Here is a 14,031-nt window from a genome sequence, read left to right on the forward strand (position 1 = left end):
ACTTGCCTTTACAGTTGTAACCCCTGAGAAGGATTTGAAATTTACCTGACTTTTCCTGTGCAGGGATCTTCCCTGTGGTAACAGTACACAGGGGAACTGAGGTTTGCATTTGCACAACACAGCCAAAGCCCAGGGAAGATTAAGCAATATAGCACACTGATGTGTTAAAAAAAAAAAAAAAAAAAAAACGTCGTGCGCAGCAGTTTTTTTTTTTTTTTTTTTTTTTTTTTTTTAAATCCCAGGTGAGCTAATTTTTTGAATAATACGTTCAGTGTTGCAGGCTCCATCCCAGGGACTTCTTTTGGTGGTATAACTATGGCACCAGAATTGGATTCAGTTACTGGTTCCACTATAAAATACTGGTAGAGAATTTAGGTCCCTCACAAAACTCCTGGTCCCAGAAGAAAGCTCCTGCAATTGAAATACACCTTTAGCACTTGTTTTTTTCCTCTACAGTATATGAATATGTGAATGTAGGTTAGGCAGTGGTTCAGTTGATAGAGTGCCCGCCCACCGACCATAGAGTTGGACTCTTCCTGACCACATGTGGAAGTGTCCCAGAGAAAGACACTGACTCCCCCAACAGCCCATCCCAAGCCCCAGCCGTGTGTCGGCGCTAGTAGAAATTGGGGAGGGTTGCGTAAGGAAGGGCATCCGGCATAAAAACTGTGTCAAATCAACATATGGACTAATGATTCGCTGTGGCAATCCTGAACTTATGGGATTTAAAAAAAGAAAATACGAGAAAATGGTTGCTAATACAGCCACGGGTCACCTGTAACATGATTAGATGGTAAGAAATCTGGGCCAAGGCTCATATGAAACTTTAACAGCCCCACTCTTATGTAAACTCTGTGGCTTTTAAAATTATAATGTATTTTGGACCATTGTGAAATGTGCACATGATGTTGTTCTGTTGTTTGCACACTAGCTTGGCAAAAACCAAACAAGGTGAATGTTAAATAATCAGCTGCTGCCTCACAGCTGGAAGGTCCTTGTTTCAAATCTACCTGCATGTCGTGGCCTTTCTGTGTGGAGTTTGCATGTTCTCCCCGTGCTTGCATCGGTCTCCTCCCGTTAGTCCTGTTTCCTCCCACAGTCTAACATGCATGTTAAGTTCATTGGTGACTAATTTGCCAGTAGGTGTGAATGTTTTTGTGAATTTTCTGTGTATGTCTCCTTGTGTGGACCCTTAGCTGGACTGGAGACCTTTCCAAGGTGGACCCCACCTTTCACCCCACTGTAAACATAATGGATGGATAGAAACGAACGAAACGATGGATTCATCAAAACTCTTAAAACAAAACGAAAGAGGGTTTGCAACCGTTCATACAAGCCCTTTAAGAGGTTTCTTTAAAAAATGATTCCCACCCTGTGCAAATGATGGGTGACTGTAGTTTAAGATACACTCAGAAAATTTTGAACCTATACTATAGGATTGGGTAAATTACGGTGTTAAACTATTAAAATTGGGTTGTGTCTTATGAGTAAAGTATCATTATTGTTTAAGAATTATTACTACAAATTACATATCCATTAATGCAAATCTATATTCTCCGCTTGAATGTATATGGCTGTTTATTATTGTGCAAATGCTGAATTTTGTTATTTAATTCTCAGGTCTCCTTACGGTTCAGGGGCTCTCATTTCTGTGGAGGGGCCATCCTGACAGACCATTGGATAATGACTGCTGCACATTGCTTTACATCACTGTCAAAGTAACGCTCTTCCTTCATTTTGTCTTACAATTAAAGGCTGTTGTTTTAGTGCTTAATCCTGATGCCCTGATTGTAGAGAGTTCCTCAGTGGTGTGACAGTGGCGGTGGGAGAGTTTAACCGCAGAGTGAACGATGAAGAGGAGCAAGTCTTTCATGTCAAGACTGTCTCAGTGCATGAGAAGTACCACCATGCTTCGCCTATGAGCTATGACATAGCTCTGGTGGAGCTGGACCAACATATCCAAATGGGCAGGTTTCCATTCTGAAGAGTAGTTTAGTTTGGTTTGATTAAAGACTGCAGGCACCTTTTTATTCAACACATTTTGTTAAATCGCTGGCTTTCACAACAGGGGTTTGTGTCCAGCCAATATGTCTACCTTTGCCTGATGAGAATATACTTCCAAAAACCACTTGCATTGTGGGTGGATGGGGCAAGATAAAGGAAAGTATGTAGTTCTCTTACTTCAACCACATATTGTTTCTGCCGTAATCTTTTCTACTGTTAATCTATTCTTTTTGTTCTAGGGGGTCGTCTTCCTGAGGTACTTAGAGAGGTCCCGTTGAACTTGGTGGATCCTGTCAAGTGTAAATATGTCCTCCAGACTGTCAGACGTTCACTTCTGAACCAGCGACACAAAGTCCACCCTCAGCAAGTCATGACAGTTTTATGTGCTGGGCCAGATACAGGAGGGAGAGATGCCTGTCAGGTAAAACAAGAAACTGGCAGCATGTGTCTTTTTTTTCATCAGGCTACTCTAAATTGTATTTGCTGATTTCTTTTTTTTCATTCTTCCTTTCTCCAGGGGGATTCAGGAGGTCCTCTGGTATGTCCAGCTGAGTCAGGCAGAGGTCCCTGGGTTGTACTGGGCATAACATCCTGGGGTAAGGGATGTGGTCGGAGCTGGGCAAACAACAGCATCCGTCCCCCTTCCGGGAGAGGATCCCCAGGGGTTTTCACTGATGTCAGGTTGTTGCTGCCCTGGATCAAGCAGAAATTGCGACAGGGTGGGTTAGAAAAAGCTTTTTATCACATAAGCCAATTTGTCAGAAGTCGTTACAATGCTTCATTGTCATTACAAGATGGTGATTGTTGATGTTCAGCCAGCGTCTTTCTAGTTTATGAAACAAAAAGTGGATCACATGATCGCAGGGGCAATTCGGTACTAACATACACCAACTATCATCTGTCTTAGCTTTTCAGATGACCCATTAAACTAATGAATGTCTGAGTTGTGTTGGGGTTAGGGTTACACCAAGGTCAGAACTAGTGTTACAATGTCTGTTGACATGCTACACTTACATACAAGTTACACTTTCCTTGACAGGTTATCCCATCAAACGTCTATCTGATCTTTCACTTTGATATTAATATAAAACCTGCATTTTTTTGGACACTTGTGGATAGTATAAATGAAAGCTGAAACCTTTGGCTAATATTATAACCTAAAGTTGATTAGCAAACAGTTTTGGGTTTAACATCAAGCAATTTATATGACAGAACTGCACAATTTCAGGTTTTAGGATCAACATGACAACTAGAGAGCTGCAAGGCATCTTGAATCTGAGATGGGGGAAAGCAATTAGAAACACTGCACAAAACACTTGTCATAGCCAATGCAACAAAGTGGGCTGATGAGACCGAGATAAACTTCAATCAAAGTGATGCAAGGACCAAAGTTTGGAGGAAGATCTGCTCATCATCTGAAACATACATGCGTTCATCTATGAATCACAGTGGAGGTGGTGTCATGTCCTGGGCTACATTGCTGCTTCTGGAACAGACTCACTGATGTTCAGTGATTGGGTACTGTAACTCATGATGGTAGCAGCAGAATGAATTCAGAGGTGGACAGAAATATTTTATCTGCACTATTACAGAGAAATCCATTAAAGTGAAATCTATTAAAGCTAATTGAGAGAAACTACATTATGCAGCAAGACTAGGATCCAAAACACGGACTTCATCAGACGGAAAAAGAAGGTTTTTTATTGACGGTTAAGCCCAAACAATTGTGATAGTGGTTTAAAAAAATTTAATGTCATATTTTCTCCTTCATCTTTCTGTTTATTTTAGCTGATGAGCGGCAGCGGGGAACGTCTAAATCAAGTCAGTTTTCCCTCTCACTGCAGAAAGTCTTATTCATCTATATTTCATAATATGCACAGGCTTCTTTGATGGACTCAGTCCTGTGTGTGTGTGTGTGTGTGTGTGTGTGTGTGTCAGGACTCTGCAGCGTGAAAGATGGACCTGTAGCTGACATTGAGGGGGTAATCAGAAACCCCACTCTCCCTGGTGATTACTATGACAACAATGAGTGAGTGACACTTCAGAGAAGACAAACTAGTTGTGTTGACAAATTGTTGTCACTAAGACCAAACACTATAGGTATCGTTTCCAGTGGCAACCCTTAACATAGCCACTTATAAACTTTAACTTTTTACTCCTTCAAAAGAAGCACATCTGATGCTGAGTCAAAATAACATGAATTCTCACTGTGTGTTTTCCCAGGTTGTGTTTGTGGCGTATCAGTGTTCCTCCTGGTTATAGCATTCTCTTGGAGTTTGAGGATTTTAATCTGGAGAATGATTCTTACTGTCGCTTCGATCGACTCACTGTTTCAGCAGGAAGCCACAGGCCTGTTGGTAAGCGTCAAACACATGACTGAGATTGGACTTGGGGCCTTTTAGAGAGTGGGGCAAGAGGCCGTATCGTCATAGTAACAAAATATTCGCTCAGATAGGCTGTGTAGGAACTAATGCATCCATACATCATGGACATAAGGTAAAGTGCTTTATTTGTTAATATACATACAAGATGTACAACGAAATCATGTCAAATGGATGATGTGTTAGGATAATAGATGCTTTTGAGCCAACCAAGGGTCCACAGTTTAGTTATTTGTTTTATGTAATGTGTGTTTGTGATGTGTCTGTGTACAATGCAATGCTAAGGGTTTGTTAAAGAGAGAGGCAGTTTGGTGGGTTTTGTAGCATAAATGCCTCACTCAAAGAAACATTCCATGAGCTTGGGCTCGAACAAGTACTGAAAAAAGATAAAAACTGGTACGAGCTGAAGTTGACTACACTCGGAAAACTAAAGGAAGAGGTTGCACGCTGGTTAACAGAGACACGTCAACGTCGTGAGGAAGCACATACGGCAGATGAGAGTGTTGCTCCTGAGGACAGTGTGTCTGTAGCGTCTTCAAGGAGATCTAGGAAATCCAGAACGAGATCAATTACATCTGCAGCTTCAAAGGCATGCCTTGATGTCGAACTAGAAAGAGCTAATCTATTGGCGAGGGCAGAGGCATTAAGGCAAAGACTTGCCCTAGAGTAGCGAGAAGCTAAGCTTAGGGCAGAAAGGGAGCAGGAAGAGGCTAAGCATAGGGCAGAAAGGGAGAAGGAAGAAGCTAAGCTTACGGCAGAAAGGGAGCAGGAAGAAGCCAAGCTTAGAGTAGAAAGGGAGCGGGTTGAGGCTAAGATTAGAGTAGAGAAAGAAGAATTGGAACGCTCTTTGCAGCCACTAACGCAATAAGCCAGATCTTGAAGAAACATGCAGGCCTCGTTGTGTCCTGTGGTTCTAATGTCAGCAATGAATTCAATCTTAGGCACAGACGACGTACGCTGGTGAGGAAGTACCCGTTGTTGTTTATGCCGCTGTACAATGTGAGGAGGCAAGAGATGAAGTGGATAGGGGGTGTTTGGGTGCTGAGTACAGTGGGAGTGTAAAGGCTGAGGCTCGCCGCTGTGATTTTCAAGCAAAGGTTTTTAGCCAGCTTCCAGAATCAAAGGGTCAACATGTGTTGTTTAGGGATGCTCAGTGTCAAAACGACTTTACCGAAAGTCCGGATAAACACCACAGGTTTTATGCTCAATGTCTTCAAGTGATTCCTACTTTTAGTGGAGACCCTCTAGACTATGGCATCTTTATCAAAGCATTTAAGCACGCGGTGGAGAATGGAGTGGGGGATGACAGTGATCGACTCTACCTGTTGGAGCGGAACACGATTGGGAAACCCAGGGAGATGGGGTGAAGTTGTTTCCATATGGAACCAAGCCAAGGATAGCAAAAGGCCAGGCGGCTTTTAAAGGAGCTTTTTAGCAATGATTAGTGGGTTACATGAAAAAGGCCTTAAATTGGCAAACAATTAGGGCTGAAGATGGTGAAGGGCTCCATTCGCTCGCTCTTTTCTTAACCAGTTGTGTAAATGCAATGGCAGTTTTGAAAAATATGGAAGCGCTTAATACTACAAGCAAAATACGGGCGATTGTTTCCAAGCTTCCATATAAGTTGAGACAGTGATAAAGACTGATCTCCTACGGTGTGTTAAATGCTGGTAACCTCTGGCACCAAAAGAAAGAAGAGAGAACACCATAGAACAATAGTCATGATGTGTGTTATTGTATGATTTGTTTAGTGTTTGTGCAGTAATTTAGTAATTGTTTCCAACATTAAATGTTTCTAATATTGGAGCACAATTAGAGCCCGGGTATGTATGAGCCAACCAAGGGTCCTCAGTTTAGTTATTTGTTTTATGTAATGTGTGTCTGTGTTTAATGTAATTGTTTTATGTAATGTGTGTTTGTGACATGTCTGTACTGATGATGTTACTAGTGACTTCATATGGCTTTGATAGTTTGCCTTTGATGGTTGCCTTTGTAGTTTACCTTTAAGTTTGTTGACCAGTGGTCAAGGAAATAATGCAATGCTAAGGGTTTGTTAAAGGGAGATGCAGTTCAGCTCAGCTACTGAAGGAAATGACTACAAGAAAGGTGTGGACCGAAATTACGTAGAAGAAAAAAGGTTCTGTGTGTAGCTGTAAAGGCACACGGTTTCTCAGTGAGTTCAGACATACTTTGAGAAACTTGTTTGAAACTGCGTGCTTGTGAGATTACTGTGCTTAAAGTTGTATGTACAATTGATCTGTCATCGGCTAAGTTGAGAAGCAAGTACAATAAACGTTCAGTGTTTGTCTAACAACGATCTCCGGAGTGAAGTATGTGCAGAAGCATCAAGAGCGTTTTATAGCACATTTATACTGTGGTACCACTTTACCCACCTGTGGTATTGTAATGTGCTGAGAGCACACATTCTCCAACAAGGTTAGATGTGACTGGTCCAGTTTTACTGGCATGGTGTGGATAAAAGCAGGAGGGGATGGGAAGTAGCATGGACATTGGTGTAAACATAAGATCTGCAATAGCCAGGAAGTTCACACTTATTTAAATTTAATAACTCCTGTCACTATCCTCTCACACTGTGAATATGGGGCTGACTGCACCTGTAAGTTTGGTTTTGACCTCAATCTAGATGCTGTATAAAGTCACCAAATGTTGGTGACCAAACCTATAAAACCACAACATGATCTTTTTTCATCTCTGAATACAGCTATAAATTAAGCTTAACACATAATGTTGAAAGGAAACAGGGGAAGACCCCGTTTTCCTAATGATGTCCTTAAGAGTAAAATGCTACACATGTGCAGACTGAAACAAAACATTCACATACAGAACGTCTAAAACACACTGGTAATTTCGTGTTCTGTTGTTTGTTTTCACAGGGATATTCTGTGGAAGTGTCCTGCATGGCTCAGTGCTTCTAAACCAGCATGCAACACTTCTCTTCTCCTCTGACATTAGTAATGTGGGAAGCGGCTTTGTCATTAGGCATCGTGCCGTCCAGGGACGCACTGATCCTGGTGGGAAACAGAACATACAGTACAAACACAAGGGCAAAGGTGTATTTGTCAACCACGATTCCAAGTGGTGGTTTTAGATGGCCACTCTACAGCCACTCGGCTCCATACACAGCAGGCTGTGTTGCTCAGTGTGTTCTGCTGATTATGGCCAACACATCCTTTAGTTCCCATGATTACCCCTGTCCACCACGACAATAAAACCACCATTGCTATGAATGTTGTGACAACACCAAGATATACAGTACAGCCTGAGGGAGATATACATTCTCCTGTGTTCATCACTTAGTTTGACCTGGATACACTTCCTGTTGGTATAGTACCCACTTTATATATAGTACAGACAGTGTCACGCACTGCTCTGTTGATTGTAGATCACGTAGCAACGAGGGAGTTGTGTTGGCAGATGTCTCATGACACAGTAATGAGCTGCACAAGGCACACATGCACACACACACAAACAGACATGCTGAGTAGCTGTAGAGAGGATAAACCCAGCTGGTAGTAATGCCTTTTGTTCTGTGTGTGTGTGTGTGTGTGTGTGTGTGTGTGGGTGTGTTTGCATGCAATCAGGATGTGGGATGACTGTCCTGGTTGAAGATCAGACTGATATCTACAGCCCATATTACCCACAATCCTATAGCAATGACTGTGTCCTCCGCTGGGTCATCCATGCACCCCATGGTTACGTTGTTAAGGTGATTCACAAAACTTCATAATCCATAATCTTATCATATTGTTTTGTCACAAACCAATCAATAGCCAGAGTCAAATTATTGTGTTGTGTTTCAGCTTGATTTTGTTGATATGGAGCTGGAGGAGTCAGATAGATGTTTGTATGATTCCCTCACTGTCCTGGGAGACTTGGAACAAACAGAAGAAATAGGTACAGTAGGATGGATGATTTAACAATAATTTAATACCTGCAATTGGAGCTTGATGTTGTCGTGTTTTGTGTAGCTGTGCTGTGTGCTGGCAGTGTTCCTCCTCCTGTCTTGTCCTACCACAATGTCATGGTGCTTCAGTTCACTTCAGACAGCAGCGTGACACATAGGGGCTTCCGGGCTACACTAACATTCATCAGCCATGCAGGTATGTGTGTTTGCTACAAGACAGGTAAACATCTGGTAAAAAGTCTAATTACAGTTGGCTGCAAAGGTTTGCACCCCCCTATTTAGAGATGGCAAAATTAGTAAACAAAAAACAATTATTTTTTTATGACCATAATATTTAATTTAATGCACAGTGAGCTAATACAAATGTTCATTCATTGGAAATTAAATATATTATATTAAATGTTTATATATAGCTGCACATATTTGCACCAGTTTAATTTTCATTTACTGAAACTTGATTTGCTACTTAACCATTTTTGTTACTTTTGATGTTAAAAATTTTTTACAAGCCGAATCTGAATTATGATTATTATTCTTATTATGTTAGAGTAACTCTATATTAGAGTTACGTTTCAATTTTCCTACTTGACTTTAATCCATTTCAAAAAAAGGGCAAGCAAAATTTTATTCCCGACTAGTAAATCATTGTATGTGTACACCACCTCTGAACTAATGTCCATCGGTAGTGTTTAACACATATAGATGTAAATACCAGTATATGGGAGCTGAAATTCGGAACTTTTGTTTCATATCCATCTTTTGATCTTCAACCCCAATGTCTTTAGTGTTAAGAAAGAAATGAATGAATTGGCTTTGCTGTCCCATATACAGTAGAATCCAGGCCATAAGTTTGTGGATATTCATTTTTCCTTTTTCATCAACCTTACACAGAGTTACATGTTGATTGAGATGGAAGTGTGAGGAGTAAATTGGTGACCATGTAAGTCAATAAGTCAGATATTAAAGAAGATCAAAGGAAAACAAATATAAGACCCAAAACCCAGGCTGAAACTAACACAATTATAATTACAACAAAAGAAGTTGAAAAACTGTCCAAACAATGACTAACACTGACCTCTACGGAAACTGCCTCTTCCTCTCTTTCTGCAGACCTCTATGGTGAGAACAAACTGGGTGTAGGGGGCCAGAGAGACATCTGGCCAAGTCACAGAGAGGACCTGACAGCTAAACGACACAAAACATCATATGGTTGGTGGTTTGTTCAGTATTTACTTTCTCCTGTATTTAAATGTGCTGACCTATGGTTTATCCATTTTGAACTATTGGTACTTTCCACTCCACTCCTTGAGCAAGGCACTGAAAGTCCAGCTACTGCAGTGGATGAGTGTGGTGAACTGTGGAAATGGTTGGTTCCTAAAAGCACCCAGTGGCAGGCATGTGGCTAAGTCAACTCGCTGGGCGATTTATTGTTATAATGCAAGAAAAATAAGTCAGACTCTTGGTTTTGCTAGAATCTGACAGTGGCATTTAGGATGGTAATGGGACATGTAGCACTACTGTTACAACTGTAATGTGACAAAGCTTCAACAACTGACACACAGGCTCTGTCACAGCCACAAAATTCCCCCCAACACTGATTTTGCCTTTTAATCCAGATCATAGTTTTTCTGTGTGTTATCTGTCCTGCAAATTAAATATTAAAGTGCAAGCTGTTCCTAAAATAATACCCAAGTACAAGAAAGGGGGTGGGGGGGCTCACTTCTGTCACTTAACTAGCACATTGTGGAGCTGTGAGGTTTTGTTGTCAGCTCCCTGTTGAGCTGCTTTGAAATAGAATTTGAGCTTCAGCAGGAAGACAAAAAAAGGCAGTAATGTACATAGTTTGTCATTTTAGTGCTGATACCAAAGCTTTTCCACCTTCACAGCAGTGTGACTATGCTTAGGACAGGATGTTAAAGACTAGCACGTTCATTCTGGCTTTAAGCTTGGGGAAATATAAAAGTAGCCAATACTGGCACAAAAATCATCAGCCTGCAAAAATTTGCAGCAATGCAACAATTTGCAGTTTATCTGAATTTGTCTTCAACACCCTTTGGATCCTATAGTCTGCACCTGCATCTCCATACTGTAAACACACACACACACACACTGAGTACAAAGTTTTCCCAGTGCAGTTGCTGTACTGTGTCTTCATGGTGGTTCTGCACATCCTGATCTTTAACACAGATCCAAAGTGTCTGTCAGGGGTGATGCCCAACCTGAGGAACAGATGTTTGCCTTCATGTGTGTTTCCGTGAGAGACAGGCCGATCGATCCACTTTTATTATCTTGAATTAGCCATCTTTGATTTGATCTTCTTCCAGTCGTCTGCTGTTCCTCAGTGATTTATTATTAACCTGTGTTTCAACGAAGGAGGATTCAGAGTGCGATACTGCTGGGTTCACAGACTGGGAGACAAAGTTGTTTTTTTTTTAAGTACTTTTCAGGCACTTTATTTTTCTCTGATGCCTTTTTTTGCCATTTTCATTGGATTTGTTTCTTTCTGTCATCTGTTTTCAGATAGTAGTCACCACAGGACAAAGCGAGACCACAGAGTAACTTCTTGAAGGCAGGAAAAAAAGTCAATCTTTGTACCAGACCAGAGCAGCATGCCAAAAAAAGATTTTTCTTTTTTCACCAGCACAGGATCATAAAAAGCCACACTTTTTTTGAAATGTCAGTGTATGGAAACAGGTTTTTGACACGTGCGCTTGGTTTGGATTTTTTCAAATGTATTTTGCAAGCAAATTGATTCAGAACAAAAGTTAAAAGATGATGGTGGAGTGGTTAGAACTGCTGCCTCAAAGCTGGAAGGTCCCTGGTTTGAATCCCTGGCCAGCTGCAGCCTTTCTGTGTGGAGTTTCCATGTTCTCCCTGTGCTTGGTGGGTTTAACCTGTGTACTTCAGTTTCCTCCCACAGTCCAAAAACATGCATATTAGGTTAATAGTTGACTCTAAATTGCCCGTAGGTATAAATGTGAGTGTGAATGGTTGTCTGTCTGTGTATGTCTTGCTAGAGCCCCTCTCTACCCTAAAAACAGGATAAGCTGTTACAGATAATAGATGGATGGCTATAATAAATATAGGCCCCAAGTCAGACGACCACCAATTGTAATTTTTTTTTTACAAGCATGTAAGAATGCCAGTGAACGCATCACCCACTAAACAGCCACCAGGCAGAGATGAGTGTCACATGATGCAGCAAGACGTCTATTGTTATGGACACGTCTCAAATTTTTCCCCCAAACAATGTTTTATATCACTCTAATTCCTCTTAATCATTATAATTCACCCACAAATTTTTCATTTCTCAAGTTACTGTGGAAACAAATCCATTGTTGTAAAACCATAAAAGCTGTGGGTCCCATCTACCATTGTCGGCACAAAGCAAGAAGGAGATTGATGGGTCATGTAGCCTGTGATACAGACAATGATTTCATATGCTCCATAAAGTGGCCTCTCATATGTAAACTTTATCTCTGTTGGTACTGATATCAGTAGAAAACAGGTAATGGAGCTGTTGGGTTGACAAACAAGATGTAGGGGCAGAGCGTCCTCTAGTGACAGTAGGTAGAAGGTACAAGTGAAACCAATTGAGAAGAAAAAGTTCTAAAAACAAAGTTTAAAACATCATCCCCATATAAGTAGGACAGATATGCTCTCTGCTGATGTAGTATTAGTGGATGACAACACAGGCGTCCCACTAACAGAATATGAAACCTTTTAATTTTTAGTTGATTAGTCCTTATTAGTTTTTACTATTTACCGTAATCAAAAACAGACTCTGAGCAGGAACGCGGCCAGGAATTGGGGCCAGGAAAAAATAATTCTACATTTTGGTTTGCTTCTTTTACAGTAAGTCATAAATGTGCAACAGGAAAGACAGGGCTAATATTCTTTTTGCAGTGACTTCTGCAGGGAAATGGCAATAAAAAGGGATGTGTTGCGTCTCTTTCAAACAGACTCCAGTGTAGCGTGACTACAGCCATCTGCTGCCACCACACAGCCTGGCTGCAGCAGTGCCTTGCTCAGAGGCTCTTCGCTGTAAGAGAGGAGAGTGGTGCTGATGAACTTGTTGGTGGTTCTCTTGACAAAAGTACAGCCCCTGACTGCAATGCAACTTCTTACATAGGAATTAGTTACCGTGAGCCAGTTAGCATCCTAAAGGGAGCTATAAGAATATTTATGAATAATACAGATCATTAGTGAAATGTAAACTACAACTGAATTGTTCAATGTATGTTCACTTCTTGTATAAAACAATTTCCCTACAAAATGCACAGGTATAATAAACAGTTCGTAATGGTGTTAAACAGCTAAGAAGACACAAATATTATTTATCATAATGCATGTGCACTAAGTCTGGTCTGGACTTATTCACCTGGCTCTTTGTGCAGTGTTCTTCACAGAATTATTTGTGTCTTAGTAAACTTGGATGCAGCAGACCCAGATGTGCAGTTCTCCAGGAACAGAATTATGACCTACCAGGGAGACATGGATCAGAAGTCCACAAGGGATCCCAGAATTCATATGGACATGGACTCAGATGATGAAGACTATAGTGGAGAATCCTCAGGGACTCAGTAGTATCCTGCCAGACAAAACAGTTTCTGGGGGAACAACACTGGTGGTCCAATGGTTCATTAGGTTCAGATGAGCTGGACCTTTAGATAACTACTGTGCTTACAGTATTATGGAATAGAAGTCTGTGGCCTTGATAAGTTTACTTTGCATCAGCGGTTGTCTCCCAGAATGCAACATAAACTACAAGTAGACCTGGATTCTGAGACCAAAGTGGTCTACTGGGATGATAGTTTACTATGAGGTCTTTTATATATGATGGAGCCTGACCGCTCAGAGCTTTATATGTAAGAAGCAGGGTTTTAAATTCTATTCTAGATTTAATAGGAAGCCAATGGAGAGAAGCTAATGAAGGTGAAATATGATCTCTCTTGCTAATAATGCAGCACTCTTGCTGCATTGTTTTGGATTAATTGCAGGCTTTTTAGGGAATTACTGGGGTTGGACAGCATATTTCTATGACTTACGTTTTGTTGGAGTTTAGAAATAAGAAATATTAGTACTAAGTAAAAGGCCTGCATTCAAAACTCTACTCGTGCAGGTACAAAAGTATTAGAAAAATATTCGGATTCAGAATGGCCCATTAATCAGTAATTGGGGCCCGGTGGCTAAATGCTTAGAGCATCGGGTTGGGATGCAGAATTCTGCAAGATCGAATCCCACCCCACAAGCTGTGGCCCCACCCAGCCATCAAGGGGCCACCTTGGAGCACGTCCCGACCCCAGATAAAATAGGACGATGTTTTCAGTTTTTATAACGTTGCACTCAAACATTGCTCAGAAATTGCTGCGAGTATGCATGTATGTCTAAAACTCTGTGGTACTTATGTTTCAACAGCTTTAAAAAGAATCTATTTTATCTTGGCAATAAATCATTTTCTCTTCTAGAGGGCCTCAACAGCTACAGCATTCGTGTGTGTGTCTTAGTGTGTTGTCTCCTCCCCTTTCTCAGTGGTCTGATTTTATGGTTCTGCTACTCACTGCTTATTCACCTCCACCATACAGTGTCATGACGAGATCTTTCTTCCTATTGGTGCTTTAGACCGTGTGTCACCTTTCCCCCAGCCTGAAGCCAAGCCCTTTTTTAGGCCCCTTCGCGCGCGCGTGTGTGTGTGTGTGTGTGTGTGTGTGTGTGTGTGTG

General features: G+C 41.2%; 1 protein-coding gene across 1 annotated transcript; it reads left to right on the forward strand.

Moving 5' to 3' along the window:
* Window positions 1-363: 363 nt before the first annotated feature.
* On the forward strand, window positions 364-13,889 carry LOC137126274 (ovochymase-2). The gene is made up of 12 exons (XM_067502865.1): window positions 364-2,164; window positions 2,244-2,425; window positions 2,522-2,723; window positions 3,793-3,825; window positions 3,943-4,033; window positions 4,228-4,361; window positions 7,280-7,417; window positions 7,988-8,112; window positions 8,207-8,300; window positions 8,375-8,506; window positions 9,421-9,519; window positions 12,737-13,889. The coding sequence occupies exons 2-12, from the start codon at window positions 2,375-2,377 to the stop codon at window positions 12,895-12,897; spliced, it is 1,260 nt and encodes a 419-aa protein (XP_067358966.1). The 5' UTR covers window positions 364-2,164; window positions 2,244-2,374; the 3' UTR covers window positions 12,898-13,889.
* Window positions 13,890-14,031: the final 142 nt, after the last annotated feature.

The sequence above is a fragment of the Channa argus genome, chromosome 4, assembly GCF_033026475.1.
Source record: "Channa argus isolate prfri chromosome 4, Channa argus male v1.0, whole genome shotgun sequence".
Lineage (NCBI taxonomy): Eukaryota > Metazoa > Chordata > Actinopteri > Anabantiformes > Channidae > Channa > Channa argus.